General features: G+C 40.3%; 1 protein-coding gene across 1 annotated transcript in view; it reads right to left on the bottom strand.

Annotated features, from left to right (window-relative positions):
* The window catches only part of LOC307260078 (CUB and sushi domain-containing protein 3-like), a gene marked incomplete at its 5' end in the record, with an annotated part of 230,853 nt that overhangs the window by 23,893 nt on the left and 185,360 nt on the right, over nucleotides 1–21,600 (bottom strand). The window contains 5 exons of the mRNA XM_080040205.1: nucleotides 1,197–1,379; nucleotides 7,359–7,535; nucleotides 10,126–10,308; nucleotides 15,367–15,540; nucleotides 16,721–16,906. Of these exons, the coding sequence (XP_079896331.1) occupies nucleotides 1,197–1,379; nucleotides 7,359–7,535; nucleotides 10,126–10,308; nucleotides 15,367–15,540; nucleotides 16,721–16,906 (903 nt within the window). The remainder of the gene's footprint in view (nucleotides 1–1,196; nucleotides 1,380–7,358; nucleotides 7,536–10,125; nucleotides 10,309–15,366; nucleotides 15,541–16,720; nucleotides 16,907–21,600) is intronic.

The following is a 21,600-nucleotide window of genomic DNA, read 5'->3' as shown; positions in this document are numbered from 1 at the left end:
ACAGGATTTATTTTCTACATTCCCTTGTTCTCATTATTTTTGTCTGTATGTTTTGTTTCTATAACTCTTTGCCCTGTCTGTGTATTTCTCTTATCTGTTGTTATGTTTGCCTGTGTGCAATGCATGTCTTTTTCTCTCACATTACATTTGTCCTTTCCCATTTCTCAAGAGGCATATACAGCGGCAGCTTGACTCTCTGAGACCTAGACAGCACCCTGAGAACAGTTCCCTAGCAACTAAGAGCCACCATTTGCCTTATGGGCTCTTCCTTTTCCTGCTGTAGTTTTAAACTGTTTGCTGCACAAGTTAATCTTCCCTTCAATACTTAACTTTTGGGTGCGGATGGCAGACACGCTAATCTATGCCTCCGCTCAAGCGTCATGAATCATAGAGTGATGTAGCGCTGATGGGTGTACAACAACTAAGTCCTCATGGTGGATGTTCTCACTTTGACATTAATCAAAGCCCGTAGAGTGAACACAAACTTTTGAAAGAGAGGGAGCCAGTGATTAACTGTTGGAGACAAATTAGAGGGATCCGTGTTGTGAGGAAGAGGATTTGTTAGCCATCCATCATCGAGTGTCAGAGGAACTTTTAGCCCTGGCTCTGTGCCACCACAGGTGCAACCCCACATGCAGGTGTGGGTGAAATCCCTGTGTCCTAAATCAAGGGCTCTAAAAATGTGTTATTTGCTTTTTCTGAAATCCAGCTGAGCTATGTTGTCGTATCTGAGGACTCTTGTTAATCTATGTAGAGATGTGCTGACAAATTCTATCAAAATTAATAAAAAATGGCAGTTATTGTGTAAGTGTGTTGATACTTGGGCCTGAATGCAATTATTAGTGGCTGCATATGCATTGTAAGTGTTTGTTTGTGTGTGTGTGTGTGTGTGTCCGTGTGTGTGCTTGCATGGGTGTGTGTGTGTGTGTCTCGTAAACATCGAGGCCAGCCCTATGTATAGCCTGCAATTATGTTATCAGCTCGCCAAAGTGAACACTTTGATACTATCTGACCACAAAGGTAGTTCTGTGTCACCTTGCTTGCTAATCTCATTAGACCTCAGGGTGTAAGCATGTCCTTTTTATTGTACGTGATAGTACGCTATCGTGCCAAGGTTGTTACAGCAAAGTCTAATGGTTATCAAGGTTGTCTACAGCAGCAGAGTATATGTGTGTGCATTTGTGGGTGGTATTTACCTTGGCATGCAGGCATGCCGCCACTCCAGGTGCCGTTGTTGGTGCAGGTTTTTGTGACAGAGTGGTCCCCCCCTATCAACACATATCCCGGCTGACACATGTACGTCACATTCTGGCCCACAGTGATGTCATCTCCAAAGCGAAGTCCATTGGCTGGAATCCCAGGGTCGCCACAGGTGATCACTGGCATTGGTGGTCAGACAAAAGGAACTTGCATTAGAGATCATCCTAAAAGCTGTTGTAGAGTAGTGAAGAGCATACTAAACTCCATAGTGAAAATGAAACCAACTTATTAACCCATTGATGACTATGGCAATCTAGGATGCATGTCCTTAATGCCTGAGGGTTTTCTGAAAAAATAGTACGAATTGTCAAGTCTACCAAAACCTTAATAGCTAAGCCTGTGTAGCACATAGAAACATGAAATAAAATACATTTAAAAGTTAAGGTTCACAGGTTTTATTTAAACATGCTCCCTTAGCACTTACAAACCAACAAATATTTCTAAAAATCGTCAAAATTAGATGAATTAGAAAATTATTAAATATTGTTAATAAATAGATGCAATGTGTTGTGTGATTTTCGTCAGTAGTCTATAGTAGACCTTGATTCTGCGCACCAAACGCCACTAACTGATTTGTCGCCGACATAGCTGGCGTATTTTTTTTATTATTTTGTTTTATTTTTTTATTTTTAATTTTTTTGATTGACATGATTTTCGGCAAACCACACAACTTTTGGGTGGTCACGTGGTCTTCAAAAAATCAACAAAACCCACCTCATGTGTATTTGAACCAATGACAGTGCATTCTATGCTGGGAATGCCATGAAAATTAGATAAAGTAATAATGCTGCGCGACGCAGCATCAGGCAGGAGAGCCAATGTGGCATCGCGCAGCAGCCGTCATCAATGGGTTAAGACAGAGCGTCTGATGTAGCTAACCCTTATGCCTATTTTGAAGAAAGATTGGTGCGAGGTTATCAAGAAAAAGTTACACCGTTTGCAAAAAGTGTGTGCGGTTATTTTGTAAAAGGTAACCACAAAAGCTCTTTGTGCAAAATGTCTATGTATTTCTGTAGAGCAGGTTTTGCCAATTAGAGACCACTAAACAAAGATTTTTGAGACTTTGATTATGGTTTTGATTTATGTGAAATATTGACATTGATGATACAGCTGAAATGTTTTAGTTTATGACCAAGCATTGAAAGCATCATCACACACAGTATCTATTGAAATGAAGGCTCCTGTATTGTTATAAAAATTATATTTGTTCTCATTAATTATGTATTATCATTTATTCCATAAAATGCACTACTCTGGTTTAATAATTTTTTTTAAAATTAAGAGAGAGCCGAGTGAAAATAATAATGACGTTGAACCCCAGATATTTTTCGTTCAGTCTTTTTATACTTGGCTTCTTCTCATGGCACAATTTCTATAAGTAAACAGATGGCTGAGTGTTGCCTGACCACATCGTCAGGTCGTAACTTAGTCTCATCTCTGAGGAAATTGTAGGTTGCCAGCCTTTATTTAATTACTTATTCATAGCCCTGGTTTAATCCTATAACACTAATAAGGGCCAACTTATTACAAAAATCCTTCCTGACATGTTCACCTTAATGTAAGAAGGCAGTTAGATGCATATGGCGGTTGGTTCTTCCAACACATCTTCCCTTAACTTCTCTTGGTCTATTTTCAGGAGCTGCCAAGACTTCAACACTTGGACATATTATATTTCTATTTATTTATTTGCACACACTCAACAAATACATTAACACATGTAAAGATTAAAAGAGTATGTGCTGGAGAGGTCAGAAACCCGAATGGGCTTATCGAGTGACCTCTCCATATATCCCTGGATAACTTTGTAACCTGACAGGACACATCGGAAAGCTGCTAGTTCTGAGCATAGACAGGAAGAGAAGTTTTGAGTTGATGGCAGAAACCTTCTTGCATGCTCCAATCATGAATCCAGTATCTATTCTCCAAAAGGGCAAAACTCTAAAGCACTGTCAGGGCCGGTATCACGCCGAGGCGTGAGATCCACACGCATGGACCGGCGGCTCTATTACACGCCTTGCCTGACCAGGGCGTGTGAGTTACACGCGCACCTCCCGCCCGTCTAAATGAACGGAGGAATAGTCTAAATGAACGGAGGAATAGCACCAACAGGGGCCGACATGTTCTCCCAGGAATAGCACGACATGTTCTCCGAGCATTTCAATACTATCTAGCTGCAGCCCTCTGGGTGGTTAGGGTTAGGGCAAGGGGACAGGGAGAGGTTAGAATATAGATAGAACATTGACGGAACACCGCGGCGGCCATCTTGACTACGGGAGGTGCGCGACCGCGGCGGCCATCTTGACCACGGGAGGTGCGCGTGTAACTCACACGCCCTGGTCAGGCAAGGCGTGTAATAGAGCCGCCGGTCCATGCGTGTGGATCGGGTTGGTCAGGGAAGATAAAACTATTCTATACAGCCTTGATGTGTGGCTGATAGATGAATGGTTATATGGCTTTTTGTTTACTTGGGGGAATTCCAAATTACATCCTCCTTAAAAGATTCCAGCATCCCGTAATCTGCGTCTGATTGCGTCTGTGAGCATTTGTCTATTTGATGCCTGACACACGGTGACTCAAAATGTAAGACTCCCATGAAAAGCATTTTCACATTTAAAAATGCAGTGCTGCCTGCCAGTCAGGATGTTATTTTTGTAAACAGCCTTTTAAAGGCTTTATCTAATTTTCTTAGACTTTAAAGGCCTTGTGGATAACAACCTGTCAATTTACAAACAATACCATATTTTTTTGGTATAATCCAGTTGAAGTCTGAACATTCCATTCGAGCATGTTGAATGGCCACAATCTAAAGTTATGAAAACATGTATATATGTTCAAATTTTCAAATGGGAAAACATAACAGGTGTTGTGTGAAGTGGTCAAATGTTTTCAACTAGTTCTGTGAGGCCCAGTGGTAAAAGCTGTATTATAACATCTGCATGCTAACGTAATTATTATGGCAGCGCTAACATGCTGAGGATAAGCATATAATGTAAGTTTTTCCAGGTAAAAACTTTCCCCACAATAACACAGAAACACATCATCTTGAATTAAGCATGTTATGTCTCTCCTAACATAAGCAGAATAAAGGTATGTGTGTACTTAAGTGCTGTTTATATGAAAACACGAAACGGTGCATCTGCGAAAATACTTTCGCGGATGCACTATATCATGTACATGAAAACAGCAAACACAGGCATGAAACCGCAAAGTTCTGAGATCAACTCCCAGGGAGAAAACTTTGGAAAACACAACTGTTTTGGTATATTGTAAACTGCGAAACCATTTTCCCTAGTAACGCTGACGTCACGGCTCCACTTCACACATGCGTAGTCTATAACATTTGCTGTCAAAATACCAACACGCGAGTTGTAAAGTTAGGGGCTGTTTATACGACAACACAAAACGGTGCATACGCGAAAATATTTGTGCATGTCTATCTGTAGGAATAGTAAACCCAGTCAGTCAGCACAATGCAGAAAAGCTGCAGGCTGATGACTCCACAACTTCACTCTTCAGCCAACATTGACTTTCTCCCTAGAAAACAGGTTACTGGGAGCAATAAGGTTAAGTCTGGAAATCAGAGGAGTTAACATGCACTGCCATAACCTGCTCCCAGTAATGACGGCTTTATGAGCAGTTATTTCATCATAGTTTTGAACCATGCTGGCATATTTTAGTAAGGTTATGATGCTGCACCATGAAGAGCTTAAGCATTCGACATAGATACAGTAGCTCAGCCAGAGGGCAGACTATGTGGTAGGGCTGTGTCAAAAAATCGAAATATCGATATATCGCGATACTTAGTTTCCCGACATCAGTATCGATTTTTATATCAAAATATCGATTTCTTTTTATTAATTTTTTATTTTTTTAGCTTTTCAAGGCTTTATTGACAGTGCAGAGATACAGATATGAAGTGGGGCAGAGAGGGAATGAAACAACCACGGGTCAGATTCAAACCCATGTCTGCTGTCAGGCCTGAGCCTCTAGGATACTGACTATTGAAGTTAGATCAGTTTTGTTTATAAAAATACTTAAGATTCACTGTGTCACAAAAGCACACTGATGTGTTTTCATTTTCATTGTGTCCTGTACAGTTAGTACAAGAGTGAATTGGATTTGTTATTTTGATGTTATGGCAGCTGCAGCAGTGTTTGATAATTTGCCAAAACCAAAAAAAAGGAAGAAAAATAGTAAAGGAAGTTGTGAATGAAATAGTTTTGACTTCATTTGTCTGTACAATTATCACTATAGTGTGCTGTTATGTTTGACAAGGCAACTTGTTTATGGAATATCGCAATATATCGTGATATATCAAGATACGCAATATATTGTGATATATCGTGATATATCGTATCGTGACCAGTGTATCGTGATACGTATCGTATCGCGAAGTCCTTGACGATACCCAGCCCTACTATGTGGAGTGGATAGAGATTTCAGTGAGACATTGAATTTAGTTATATTGTAAGCAAGGACACCTCTTTGATTCAGGAAACTACTTTGTCTATTTAAATGTGTAAGAATCACATTTCTACATTTAAAATCAACTAATGTGCTATGGCATTTTGCTCAAACATATTTTTGATCCAGTCCCCTAACCCCACATTCCCTTAATCCCACATCCACAGGGATAATCTAATAGCACTGTGTTGATATGTAACTAGGGGAGAGCAGTTAATGAATGAGAGGAGAATACTGAAAACAGTGGATAGACATCGACAGGCTCAGGGCATGTTACAGGGACAATACTTTTCTTGAATAATCAGCGTTTAGTACTCTTAATTTCAAAGTGATTTATGGCTTTACTACACAGTTCACTGAGAAAGTCCCACCCTAGTATGCCTGCACTTATTTACTTATATTAACATGCTCTATACTTTTAACTTATCAACCATCAGAAGGCATTACAACACAAATAAAAAAGTAGAACTTTTCTCTCTCCCCTTGAGAGTTTTGTGTGACTTTGATCTAGTAACCCACATGATCGATTACCCGTGAACCGTGAAAAATGATTGCCTCCTTAATGAATGCACACTGAGCCAATCCTCAGCATCTTGAGTGTTGATGTCCCTGAACCGACCACTAAAATGTAATGTGAAGTGATATCCTAGAGGAGGATAAGAATAATACGTAGGGTGAGGAACAGGCTTTAAAGTGGGCAAAGGAGGCAAGGAAGCTAGCACTGCCTTTCTGCATGTTGTTTGAACATTATTTTAATTCAAACCAATTTCCAATCTTTCTCTCCTTCTCCATCCTGCCTGTGTGTATCTCTCAGACTCTTTTCATTCCAAAATTGAAAATTATGCCCAAACCATTTATATTTTCTTGCGATTCAATAACAAGCAAAAAGAAATGAGGAAGAGAGGATATGGGGATTTTCATAAAGAGAAGAACAATGTGTAATTTTGTTTGATAGTCATCCTGGTGCAAATTGAATATAGATTGGCATACTTCTTAATTATTGTAAGGCTCATTTGAAGAGACCCATACAATAAAAAAACAGTTTTTGAAACCGTGCAGGGAGAAGGGCTCAAGAGATTTATGCGCTATTTGAAATTTGAAACACTATTTAAGCACCACTGCTGATCACACATAGCACCTCACTTTGGCAGTAATAAGGAGCAAACTCATCTTCAATCCAACCTGTTGTAATTATTATCAGAATTGTTCATCTGCATCACTGCAAAAATTACACATATTTTTATTTTTTGAATACGGGCACAAGAGCAGCTGCTTATTCTGCCTACTGTGCATACATGGCCAGTGGCCCGTTAATGTGTCAGCAGTGGCTCACTACACCAGGATAACAGTCATTTTTCTGTACAAATCTGAAAAAAACGATAATTATGTGACCACAAATGTTGGTGTTAATGTAAATGTTGGTGTAGCTAAATGAAAATCAACCTAGAATTATTGAATTAAACTCTATTGTTCTGTTGTTTTTCCCTTTCCACAGCACTCCTATAATTGGCACTGCTCTTCTATCATTTCATAACAAGAGAACTGTGCAGCAGAGTGGCCTTTAAAGTGTATTCAACAGGATCAAGCAACACAACTCCAATATCCTTTCATGTTTCTGTGCATATTAAACTCACTTGTGCAGTTTGGAGCCGAGCCAGACCAGGTGCCATTTGCAAGACACTGTCGTGTGGGTGTGCCAGTGAGGAAATAGCCTTCCATACAAGAATACACGATGGAGTGGGAGAAAGTTGTGCCATCTAAACGGGAAATACGGCCATGGGCAGGTGTAGCTGGATTACCACACTGTACAGCTGCAATACAAGGGGAGAAGAGAGAGAGAGAGTAGGTGAAGGTCAGAGGTGTAAAATAGTAATGGATTTTCTATTTTCCATATCAGTGATTCACAATCTGAAGGTTGGAAGCCCCCAAGGGAGCTGCAAGATGATTTCCAAAGACCTCGACGGGCATAAAGGGCTTTGAAAAGTATATTCTTTCCATATTGTGTATATGGTAATATTTTTTTATAAAATAATTGCTATTTTGCTTTTGCCCAGATGAATATTAGTAGGGTTTTGACTTGGCCTGATTAGCACTCAGGGGGGGACAGTCCAAAAAGGGCACGTGGAAATGTTTTGCTTGCGTCAGAGTACTTTACTAGGCCTGTGTACCACACATCAGGCGAAGGCAGAAAACGTTGTTTTTTTTCTATTTAGAAGCAGTCAAGCAAACCAGTAAATAACCACTAATCTATAAAACATAACAGCTTTATTAAGAGAGACTAATGAGCAGAGATAGTACAGGGATTCACAAATCCCCAAAACACTATTTATGAGTCACCAGTAAACAAAGGTGAATTTATTTTATAGTCAAGTCCCCTGGTACGTCCATAGTAATGACATTTAGTGCATGGGTCTAAGGACATAATGGTTTATCTTAACAAACACTAAAATTGTAGTTATAAAGTTTGTATTAATATACCACTCATTACAATTTTAGAGCACAACCTGAACCCAGATGAAACGTTTACACAAAAGGTAACTGTGTAGCATTCCCACAGTATGCTAAATGTATCCCGAATAGTGGTTTTTCTTTTGCTCCAAATCATGACTAATTACAAAACTGATTTAATCTCTCAATCACCTAATTGCCTGGAAAATTTCAAATAGTCTTTCTTGTAAGAGACAGAAGTGTTGATTTCTCAATTACCACATGCATACACTCACACACAAGCTCATTAAGGTGCAAGCACATCACTCAGGCACATATCCAAAAACACCAGGTGCCAACATTCTCACATTAGTGTACTGTTACTGCATACACAAGCTCTCACACACACACACACACACACACACACACACACACACACACACACACACACACACACACACACACACACACACACACACACACACACACACACACACACACACACACACACACACACACACACACACACACACACAAAGTATGGTAGCCACTTTGACTTCCTCTCTTAATAATTCAAGACATACATTGTGACAGAAACACAAAAACAGACCTTGTGGGTATTGGGAGATGGATATTAAGCTGAATATCCACATTGACTATTTTTCAGAGACTGCAAAAGGTTGTTGATAATGGATGGATGGGTTTTACCAGTAGACAGGGCTTTAGATCAGAGACAGACAGCACTAAAACTCATTCAGGCTCCAGTGAATTCCAGCCCCCTCCCCCGCGAGGTGGCTAAAACAATCTTTAAATCAGGAGTTCAGCAGGGAGATGGTGAGATAAAAGAAAGATAGTGAAAGAGAGATGCGGGGTGGAAGGAGGGGAAGGCTGAGCAACACAGAGTGAGTGAAAGAGAGAGAGAGAGACAGACAGAGACAGACAGACAGAGAGACAGAGAGAGAACGGACAGACGGAGGAGTAGGCAGGGACCAAGAGACAGCCAGACTACCAAATTAAGACAGAGAAAAATCAGGGGAGAAGCAAGAGAGAAAAAGACTGACATCAGGGGAAATGAAGGATAGAGAGATGAGAGGGACGGAAAGAAAAAAAGCGAGCCACAAGAGAGATGGAATGAAAGGCATATAGATATACAGGGAGTAGCTTACAGGGCTTGTGCATTGGCTTATCATAGTAAGAATGACAATGACACTGGCAATCCACAGTGATTCATTTATCACAATACAAAAAGGACTTGGCTTTGGGTGTTTAATGATAATGAATTAATGATTTTTTTTGGTTTCAATCCAGAAGCTAGTCAGAGCACCAATTGCTGGAAGAAAATACCAGACTGCTGCAGACAGATACTCTGGGGCAGTACGGTGTTTGTGAGCTTCAAGACACATGCATGCAGGCCATGTGTTGTATACAAGGTCTGTGTGTTTAACCTAGGGCTGCTGGTTATTGTTTGAAATGTTTTGATACCACAGCAGTGAGTAACAACATTTTTATTTTGATAACTTTTTTTTGAGGAGCATACAAACAAATTTAACACAATAAACACATTTGTATTATTCCTCAGTGTGAAATTTTAAAAGGGGCATGCAATCAATATTGTATTATATTTTCATTAAACTGCCACTTGGATAACCAGTGTTATACAAGAAATGTGTCCAAATAAAAAGTCGAAAAATTATATCAAAATTAGTTGGACAAGAGGGAATATGCGATTGAATAAAAAATAAACAAGACTAAGAATCTGGACCAGGACCTAAAAGCCAGCTTTTGGCAATAATTGAGATCCCATATTTTGCATTACAGTAGTGTAACTATGCATCTATTTGTGTAATGGTATGAGTTTCAATGTGTATGTGTGCCTATGTTTGAAGAATTGTGTGTGTTGTGTCTCTGCTATGAACTCCTCCCCAACTATTTTCATCCATAACATCCCAGAAGCATTTTAAATAGTGCCCTTACGTTTGCAGAAGGGTTGTCTGCCCGACCAGGTACCGTTGGGGAAGCATATCCTCTCTGCTGAGCCGTACAGTGTGTGTCCTACTGCGCAGGTGAAGCGCACTTTGCTGCGCACCTTGAAGTTCCCCGCCTCCCTGCTGGCATGGGCAGGTGTGCCGGGATCCCCACAGGCGTCTGCCGAGTCACCTGCAACGGGGGAGATAACCAGACAAGGGAGCGATGAAAACCAGAAAAGTGAATATGCCATCCACCTTAACTGTCTGCGTGTGTTGACAGATGGGCCCTTTTAAGTTGGTATGGCAGTGAAATACAACACAGTGTTCCTGTCTGTCAAGCAGAGGAACAGCACAGAGAGGACTTAGACTCAGACTGTACATCTTTTGAGTCCTCCAGGAAGCAGCCATAAAACACACAATGCACCAATGAGCAGTTGTCACGATGCCAACAACCTGGAGGACCACTACCTTTCACTGCTTTGACACAAGGAGCTTTCTGTCCATAAAAAAACAGCGGGGCCTGCATTAAAAGGCAACCAGCTGTGGGGATAAGAAATGATGAATACGGTTTGACCTCTGAAGCTAAAAAGCCTTGTCATTATCCTGAATTATCTCCCCTGTAGTTTATTTTATGGACAATTTTTTCAATGTTTGGCACATCTATGAATAAACTCATAGGCATCTAAAGGAAAGGGAATTTAATATTAAGTTTTTTTTTGTTGCCAACTCCAGGCTTAACGCACAATTACAGCACATTTTTGCACAGAATGTCGCAGAGAAAAATAATACAGTGGAAAAAATGTCACTACTGCTAAAGAAAGAGGTTTGCTGTATACAAAGAGAGGAGAACAACAGGAAATTCTCCCATTCAGATGCTGCAACAATTTATTTAGCAAAGGAGCGGGAAAAAAACCTGTTATACAATGTGGTGACACAATGCTGTGCCCTTGCGTTAAATCTCTTCTCGTGTCCCCATTTGAGCTTCTACTGGCGGGGTGAAATAAGTGTGGCATGTTTTCTATTCAAGCCGCAGGAAATGAGAGAGGGATGACAGGTATGAGGTCAGCACGAGCTGAGTGCTATCTGTCAGGATGGAGTCTAGGAAGGTGGGGTAGGTTTTTGGTTTTCTATTACTAGAGATTTCCTCAGAGCAAAGGCAACAACACCTAACACACATACCACCAGGCACCACTTCCACTGCTGCTGCTTCCAATCTCTCACACAAATGAAACCAGCAGAGGTAAGAACAGAGGAACATGTTTAGCGTCTGAGGACAGAGCACATACAGACAGACTGAAGGTGTCTGTATAGTTCAGGATGTGTTGTCTCTTTGTGAAGGCTCTGGGTTTTATTGGTTCTGAGATCCTGTTCCTTGAGCTGTGCACACACACCATGTGCATCATTCTGCCTGTCTGTTGGCTGCTGCTCTCCGTCTACAGAGCAGCCAATAGCTGCAGTAATACTGCTCTTGTTGACAAAGCCTTACTGCACCGACACCAAGTTCATATCTTCTACACACATCCCACTCCTAACATGTGCACACACTGGTCAAGGGCTAATGGCTGGAGATTATTCGTGTTTGTGTGTGGCTGTGGTTTGCAGTGAGTGTGAATCCATATTTTATGTACACATGCTTTTGTAAGTGTGCACTTGATACATGTAAGTGTTTAGATCTTCCCATGTCAGTCTGTGCATGTACCTACAGACAATTTTCTTTGAAAGTGCATGCTAAGTGTGCAAACAAGTTGCCTGTGTGTGCATGTCCACTTATGGGTGCATATAAGTGTGTGCATGTCTCACCGCAGCTGTCTGTACTTCATTAGTCTCCTTCGGTCAGGTGAGGCATGCACTGTGACAGCTATAATCTCACTAATTGGGATGGTGGTGGATTTGGTTTGAATCAGAGTTTATGTGCGTTCACCAGGCGCCCTTTGTGAGGAAATAATAAGGCCTTCAAGTCAGCCATGCAGCCGCTGAGGACAAAAGGGGAATGGCTCGGCATGCAGTTTTAAGCCCATTCTCACTAATTAACAAAGGAGGGCAGAAGAAAGGAAGGACAGATGCATGGATAGACGTATGGATGAGAACTGTTGCTGATGCTGGACTGGACTGAGGAATTCATAGGCCAAATTATTGTGTTGTTGTTGGTGATGAAGACACTCTGAGAATTCCAAATGTGACATTTTAATAAATAGTAGTCCTGCAGATAAAGCCGCCTCTAGACTATGCAGTGAAGTACACGTTGGGCCACACCTCTTCATCATTGAACTCAGGTGTTTTTATTCAGTCCCATTACCACATATGATACAATCAAGCACCCAGCCATTCAGTCTTTTTTGTACTTTTTTACTACATTATGTCAACTGTAAAGTTTGGTGGAGGAGGGGGATAATGCCATGGGGTTGTTTTTCTGCGGTTGACCTAGGCCCCTTAACTTCCAGTGAAGGAAAATATTATATTAATACTTCAGCTTACCAAGACATTTTGGCCAATTATATGCTTAGTTTCAACTTTTTCGGAACAGTTTGGGGAAGGCCCTTTTTCTATCCCAGCATGACTGTGCCACAGTGCACAAAAACGAGGTCAATGGTCAGATGGTTTTGGTGTGGAAGCACTTGACTGGCCTGACCTCAACCACCTTTGGAATAAACTAGAACAGATTGTGAGCTGTTAGTTTTAGTTCCTGTGAGCAACAACTGTGCTGTGTTTATTATTTCTGCCACAGCTTTAACAGATGTTAACTGCCACGGGTCTGAATTCATCAAGCTTCTTTGTGAGGATCACATGATCTACAAAAGGTGTTTCCTTTCCATTAAAAGTTGCTGATTACATAGTTAATTAGAAGCACTGGTGATGCAGTATAAACTTGTGCGACAATGTGATGACAATGCATTTACACTCTAATTACTATCATATATAACTGAGAACATTATCAATATTATCTAGATTCCTAGATGTCGGAAACAATTCTAACCACTTTACTTGTGATCAAAACCAAACTGCGGTATAATTCCCTTTTAGTGTTTAAAGAAGTCCAATACCATCCATCTTTCTAGTGACATAGCAATAACACAACATACAAGTGCTATTGAATCACTAAACAAACAACAAAGTTGCATTTTAGCGAAATTATTAAATTTAACCAACATTAATATTATCTGCTATAGCTCACCTCAGCACTTCTTTTATCTTTGGCTTGATACATCCTGGTCTCATTTATTATGATTAAACCCAGGACTCTTGTTCTTCTGCTGAAACGCTTTAATCTCAACTCTAAATAGCAATTGCTCTTTGACAATTTACTGTATTGGTCACTGATTTTTTTTTGACATGTCAGAAATGTTTATTTGTAAATTTTGAGTTGTTTTATTATTCTCACTTTAACAGATGAAAATAAACAAGTGAGATGGGAAAATGTTAGTTTTTTAATTTAGCATAATAATTCTGCACACTAATAATTGCCTAATAATTGTGCACATATGTATATTCTCTTAAGAAAGACAAAACCTCACTTTTACTTTCTTAATCATTCAGGTTTAGGTTCATTAACATTTTGGATTGACCGAAAGCACTGTAGTTGTTCAATAATAAAATTAATCCTCCAAAATACAACTTGCCTAATAATTGGGAACAGATTCATTTTGCCTTTACTTGTCTTGGTGGTGAGTTGATGCTGATTAGGTTTTGGACAAGTTCAATTAAATGCACTTAATCTGGTTTGGTAGTAAATGTTTTTCCTCAGTCAGATGAAAGCATAGTTTATCAGCCAGGTTTCTACAGATAAACACAGGCAGTGGGGGATCATGTTGGTGATACACAGCTCAGAGTGAGTGATGAAATTAAGCATAATACAAAAATGCAGATCATCACTTTCCATGCGGCTCATTTGTCATAACTGTAGGGAGCTGATCAAATTATCTCGATAAGAGATGCAAATTTAGTTTTTAAAGAGTAGGTGTTACATAAGAAAAGAATAGCAACAACACCTATTGATTTGAAGTATAAAAATGTCATTCTTAAGTAGATTCTACAGCTATCATTTCAGGCATAAAAGCTTATGCAAGGATAAAGAAAATTATGCTTGTGCAAACAAAGAGAAATTTGCACATTCCAATTTTCAAAAACAAGAAAAAAAAGAAAAAAAAATCTGACTGGTAGAAATGAGCCTCGGCAATCATGTGCATCTCCTCACTCTCTGAGGATTCTACCGTCACTACTATCCAACTGTCTGAGTAGAGTAGAAAGTTTGCATTTAGAGAAGAACACACTGTCATACAATTCTGCTTTCAAACATTACTTCTGGGTTTGTGGGTTGAACAAACCATGTACAACATTCAGTAAAGGGAATCCACTTAAATGTTCAGGAATGCTTAAGTGTGATGGTAGGGAAGAGCACAGAGGGGACTAAGGGGAGAGGTTTGTAGTTCGGCAGACACACACTACTGTATAGGACCACATTTATTTAAGGTTTTCAGAAAATGTTGACAGGAGTTAACAACTAAATGAAAACTGAACACAAGGTTCTGTTACAACTGCTGTTTGCTAGAGTCGGCATAAAGGTTAAGTCAAAGATGATATCTCTCACTCCATTACTTGTTTTATGCATGAAGCCACTTATGCAAATACAAATTGTTTGGCTGAGGTGTGAAGATCTAACTCACTGTGTCTGCATTATTGTATGGACTAGTTTGTAACAGTCCACAATATGTGCACGTGTTTCAACAATCATCAGCCAAACAAATGCTCCAGCTCAATAGTGAAATGCTGAAACTGCCTCAAGTAGATGGGGAATTTGCGGACAATATTGGTTGAATATGTTGGCACGTAGGTACCATTAAAAATCCTGTAAGAGCTCCACAGGGCTCTAGTTTGAGGTCAGAGAATCTGCTCAGTCTGCTGATAACGTTGGCGATTCCTTTAAATTTCACAAAGCCTCTGACTAAAAATACAATTCTATATTTTTTGGGGGGATGGCAGAATTATTTTAACTTGCTGTACTGTCTGATAAGTAATTTATAATAAATAAATAAAAATACCTTAAATCAAAACTCTTTATATTAATTTAGAGAACCTCTGTGTAGGAAGCACAGACAACAAGTTAAAATAAACGGATATTCTACTTTGCAAAACAAATAACTACCTGTCCCTGATAATGTTGTAAGGAAAAGTGAAAGAGTGAAAGAGAGAATTAGGCGTCACTGTGGGAATGTCAGTATGTGCGTGACTATATTTGTGTGTGGTTGTGTACCTGAACAGTGGGGCAGGGGACCGGTCCAGTGTCCGTTGAGTTGACAGGTGAGTGATGAGTCCCCTATGAGCAGACGGTCTCCAGAGCAGGCATAGCGCACTGTGGAGCCAAAGCTAAACTTCTCTCCAGTCATGGCTCCGTGGGGAGGTGTGCCTGGGTGGCCGCAGTCCACCTCTGCATGAAATAGACAGTGACGAGAGGATGGACAGATCAGTGCAATGCCTCCACACACGTCAGAAAAATCTGCACTCACATTGACAAATTCAGCATATTATAAAACCTGTTATCTTTTTTTAGTTATGGTACCTTCATTGCATCGTTGTGACATGCTATGTTGAAATCTGCCCCGTTGCCTCTGTCACAGCATACACCACTGTCCTTCTCTACTCCAAATTATCAAATGAATGATTGTGATATTGAGAAATCAATATGCTTTGTGTCATCCCTGACAGTCATCTCTGCTGAAGTGTCTGTATTACATAATGTGACATTAAACCCTGTCAAAACAACGTGTCCCGTTTTAGATCTACACTGCTTTGAGCTTTGTCAGCAGAGAAGCCTGTCTTTAAATAAAGATTAATGTGAAAGAAGACTGGTCATTAATTACTATGCTTGAAATTGCATTTTGTTAATACATTTTAATTAAAAAGCCAATAAGATATTATATTGTATAGACACTTAATAAGATGCCCCCTGGATTGTTTTGAGGACCAAAATCTAATCGTTTTCTCTGCTACTCCATTATGCTTTTGACCTTAACATATGTTTGTAGGGGCTTAATCAGCTTAGTCTCACAAGGCAAAGTAAGTTGATGTAAGCTAATTTCTTAACACAGTCACAGAGTCAGTGAAGCCTGGAGCCGTGAATAAACATTTGAGACAGACACTCCTGTGTATCTCTTTAATTACTACCCTGTTTGATAAAATAAATGATGTGCGTCATCTCTCTACCATGAAATGAAGTGTTTTTGAGTCTGTGTGCAAAAATGCAGAGTTTACTTTGGAAAACACTAGAAAAAGGCAATTACTGATAAATGCCTCATACAAAGTAGAATGCACAATAAGGTGTTTTAGAGCACCATTATAACCTTGATAACCCCTAGAGTTCATACATGTTTTTTTTATAAATTTGACTGCTTGGTTTTTAAGGAACATTAGTTCAAGCCAGAACAACTGGTCCAAAGACAGTTTCCCCCGTTTTCAATTTGGCACGGTGTACATAACATAACAATAGGCCACTTGGACATTGGACATCACACAGATTACTTTGAGTCACACCATTTAGCAGCTTGTACCATCTAAACTCTAGAAGCAAATAAGGACACATGATAATATAAAAACAATATCCACTGTACCAATGCATTCTGGGAGAGGTTTGTCCCAGTGGCCCACCGGCTGGCAGGTGAGCACTGATGAGCCGAACACGTAATATCCTGGGTTACAATCGTAGAAGACCACGCTCCCAAATGTGAAGTTACCGTGCTCAATCTTACTCTCCCGGATCGAATTGGCAGGTATACCTGGATCTGTGCAGTTTACCACTGGATCAAAAAGACAAGAGAAAAAATGATTAAAGGTGAAGTAAGCGGTTTATTTATGTTAATAAAAGTGTTAACTCGCTCTTTATTCATTCAGCGATCACTTACATAATGTGCGCATTTCATAAAGCCGATCTCTCAGTCAGCTGCTTTGCATGTAATCGTCAAATAAACTTATTGGAGTATCCCGAAATGTTTATCCAATCAGAAGAGAGAACGCTACAAACAGACACCCGTCTCACTCATAGATACTATATACACTCCATGGTCTCACTGCCGGTGCACGCCAGAGCAACAGATGGGTGAATGTGTATGCGCCTACAATGGCGGAGCAGAGAAAAATCCTTCCCAATGTCTGTTTTGATGGTTTTTATCATGTTTTATCACACTTATGGATCTGAGATGATGCTAGATAACTCGCTGCTTGAAGACCGCAATGCATTAATGGTGACGTAGGGACGAGCGAGGGGACTGCTAACTGCAGTAACTGACAGGAAGTTAGCTAAAAGAACCATTCCGCTTACAGCATGCACCTTTAAATAATAATGGGAAAATACAGACAGCAGTCAATCATTTTGTATTGCTGCAAGGATATTTAAGGTAAGACCGTCATTTTGAATGTAATTTCAGGCAAATGTCTGTTGCATTCGCATCATCACATTATGACATGAAACTTTCTCTCATAAGCATCCTGCGATATTATATTAAAGCCACCACGAGTAACATGGTCCGTTGGCGGCCCCTTTGGACAAAAGCGGTAGTATTTTTACGACTCCCGCTGTCGCAAAGCTGTTTTCTAGCTCGTGCCAGGCGTGCAAGTGTGAACTGAGTAGGGTGCAATATAGTGCATGTCCGTGTGTTGAAAGTGTGAGGGCACGGACTCTATTCGGCTCTGTGAGAGTGGTTTTGACACTGCATCAACTAATGCCAGTCAGTACCACACACACCTGATTGCAATGAGTTGATGCAGCAGTGTCACCTAACTACTCTCTCTCACGGAGCTGAAAGATTACGTGTCCTCACAGAAAGCGAATGAACGAGAGACGGCAGTTAGTATGGATCACGAGGTAATGTGTTTGTGTTGTTGTTGTAAATAATGACTATTTCAGATAATGGTTATCTGATGATGGTGAAGCAAAGCAAACTTTGTGTTAGTACCAACCGCTCATTAATTTAGGAGTAAACACTGCAGTCTAGTTCGCTCCCGTGAAATTATATACACGTTGCTTGGCAACGCCCTCGTCCCGCCCATAGCTTATGTCACTCTCCCTTTTAGCTTTTCTTCATTGCATTCTCTTTTTTTCTTTGATGGTTCAGCCCCGTTATCAGTCATTATGACGACAAATAACTGTCTCAAACAGGGCTCCCGCTCCCCTTCCCTCACTTGGAGGGATAGGCTTCTCAAATCGCGTTGCTGCGCCACACTGAAATCTGCGACCAATACGGATATGTGACCATAGAGCCTGAACGAGCGAACCGAAAATCGGACTGGGTGTACGACCAGACCAAAAGCGGTAATAAAAACTACAGGTCTTTCTCATATAATTAGCATATTGTGATAAAGTTCAATATTTTCTGTAATGTACTGATAGACATTAGACTTTCATATATTTTAGATTCATTACACACAACTGAAGTAGTTCAAGCCTTATATTGTTTTAATATTGATGATTTTGGCAAAAAAGTAAAGAAAAACCAAAAATCCCTATCTCAAAAAATTAGCATATTTCATCCGACCAATAAAAGAAAAGTGTTTTTAATACAAAAAAGTCAACCTTCAAATAATTATGTCCAGTTATGCACTCAATACTTGGTCGGGAATGCTTTCGCAGAAATGACTGCTTCAATGCGACGTGGCATGGAGGCAATCAGCCTGTGGCACTGCTGAGGTGTTATGGAGGCCCAGGATGCTTCGATAGCGGCCTTAAGCTCATCCACAGTGTTGGGTCTGGTGTCTCTCAACTTCCTCTTCACAATATCCCACAGATTCTCTATGGGGTTCGGATCAGGAGAGTTGGCAGGCCAATTGAGCACAGTAATACCATGGTCAGTAAACCATTTACCAGTGGTTTTGGCACTGTGAGCAGGTGTCAGGTCTTGTTGAAAAATTAAATCTTCATCTCCATAAAGCTTTTCAGCAGATGGAAGCATGAAGTGCTCCAAAATCTCCTGATAGCTAGCTGCATTGACCCTGCCTTTGATAAAACACAGTGGACCAACACCAGCAGCTGACATGGCACCCCAGACCATCACTGACTGTGGGTACTTGACACTGGACTTCAGGCATTTTGGCATTTCCTTCTCCCCAGTCTTCCTCCAGACTCTGGCACCTTGATTTCCGAATGACATGCAAAATTTGCTTTCATCTGAAAAAAGTACTTTGGACCACTGAGCAACAGTCCAGTGCTGCTTCTCTGTAGCCCAGGTCAGGCGCTTCTGCCGCTGTTTCTGGTTCAAAAGTGGCTTGACCTGGGGAATGCGGCACCCGTAGCCCATTTCCTGCACACGCCTGTGCACGGTGGCTCTGTATGTTTCTACTCAGTCCACTGCTTCCGCAGGTCCCCCAAGGTCTGGAATCGGCCCTTCTCCACAATCCTCCTCAGGGTCCGGTCACCTCTTCTGGTTGTGCAGCGTTTTCTGCCACACTTTTTCCTTCCCACAGACTTCCCACTGAGGTGCCTTGATACAGCACTCTGGGAACAGCCTATTCGCTCAGAAATGTCTTTCTGTGTCTTACCCTCTTGCTTGAGGGTGTCAATGATGGCCTTCTGGACAGCAGTCAGGTCGGCAGTCTTACCCATGATTGTGAGGAATGAACCAGGCTGGGAGTTTTTAAAAGCCTCAGGAATCTTTTGCAGGTGTTTAGAGTTAATTAGTTGATTCAGATGATTAGGTTAAGAGCTCGTTTAGAGTACCTTTTCATGATATGCTAATTTTTTGAGATAGGAATTTGGGGTTTTCATGAGCTGTATGCCAAAATCATCAGTATTAAAACAACAAAAGACCTGAAATATTTCAGTTGGTGTGCAATGAATCTAAAATATAGGAAAGTTCAATTATTATCATTACATTATGGAAAATAATCAACTTTATCACAATATGCTAATTATATGAGAAGGACCTGTATATAAAAAGGTATTTCTTTGCACTGATGGTCTCGTTTACTGTTAGAGGTAATTTATGATTATCAGAGGAAACATGAGGCTGTTTAAAAGATATTTAAATGTTACTCGTAGCTGCTTTAAGGGTTAGTTAATGACTTCATACTAGGGCTGTCAAACGATTAACATTTTTAATCAGATTAATCACAGGATTCTGTGGATTAATCACGATTAATCACGATTAATTTTACCATTCGAAATATGCCCGAAAAATTCGAATTTTCTCTGTATATTGTTGTATGAACGGAAAGATAAATGACAGAAGGTGGATATGTACATTTAAAATTAGTAGGCTATGTTTATTAATTGAAAATCCAAATTATGGTTTTAATACTGAAAATAAATTTAAACCAAACCATAATTCAATTGGTCTGTCTCTTTACTATGTCTTTGGGCAAATATAGGATAGGCTATAGAATGGCATTTATTTGGTGAACCAATAGGTTGTGCATTCTTAAATACAACTTGATTACAGTCCGCGGTGTGTGCGTGTGTGTCTGTGCGTGTGTGCGTGCGTTTGTAGACGCAACCACGTCCTAGGGGACTGTTCATGTGTACCAGGAAGCCGACGTTATGTTGATGTCTGATCACACACACCTCTGAAAACTGCAGACGTTTGTGTCCTCGCGGGCTCTGAACAGAGTGGACAATGTTTCTCCTCATGTTGCTCCCGACATCAACTGCCAGCCGCGGCAGTTGATTTTATATACTATCTATGCCCCAGACACAGACGTGACCGTTAGCAGTTTAAAACTTTAAAACACGGCACGGGCTAACATGCTGCTATGTCTGGCTGCGCGCAGCTACTGATCCTGGGTCAGCCACAACATTAGATGACTGTAGTACAGAGCCGGTGGGATGTACGGGGCGGATCATTCTGCGCATGCGTTAAAAAAATTAACGCCGTTAATTCCAGAAATTAATCACCCTGCGTTAACGCGTTAATTTTGACAGCCCTACTTCATACACATACATTAATTTTATTTTTCAGGGATAATGTAAATTAATTATTGATGAAAACAGTACAGAGTGATTACTTGAGTGGAAGTGAATATTTACCTCTTGAGAGCATTTCCAAACCCAACTTATGAATATTGTTTGTATACTCAACTCTGCACATACGGTTGCTAAGGCAATATACACATCACACAGTTTAATTTTGCCTCAACATGGCATGGAGTCAAACAAGACAACACATAACAGCCATCTGGAAATCTGCCTTATGAACTCCAACCAGTATCATCGCTAGGGATCTCTGACTTGTCTTTCCTGAAAGCTTTGTAGTCTTTCTTCTTTGGTCGGAGGCTCATTTGCATAAATGCTATCTGTCAGCATGTTCACTTGTGAGTTAATAATAGAACTATTTCTTGGTATGACATGATGTGTTGTTTTTTCTGTTTCTTTTTGTATTCTAAAAACAGGGAGACAAGTGTGCCCAGGCTATATTTAGGCATTGTCAATTATGCTTACACCACCACCAAACAGCACAACCAAAGGCACATCTCTTGTCACATATTCACAGGCATTCATTTTAGA

This window comes from Ammodytes marinus (genome assembly GCF_949987685.1).
Source record: "Ammodytes marinus genome assembly, chromosome: 13".
In the NCBI taxonomy this organism is placed as follows: Eukaryota; Metazoa; Chordata; class Actinopteri; order Uranoscopiformes; family Ammodytidae; genus Ammodytes; species Ammodytes marinus.
Note: the sequence above shows the minus strand (reverse complement) of the source record. Positions and strands in the feature narration are given on the sequence as shown.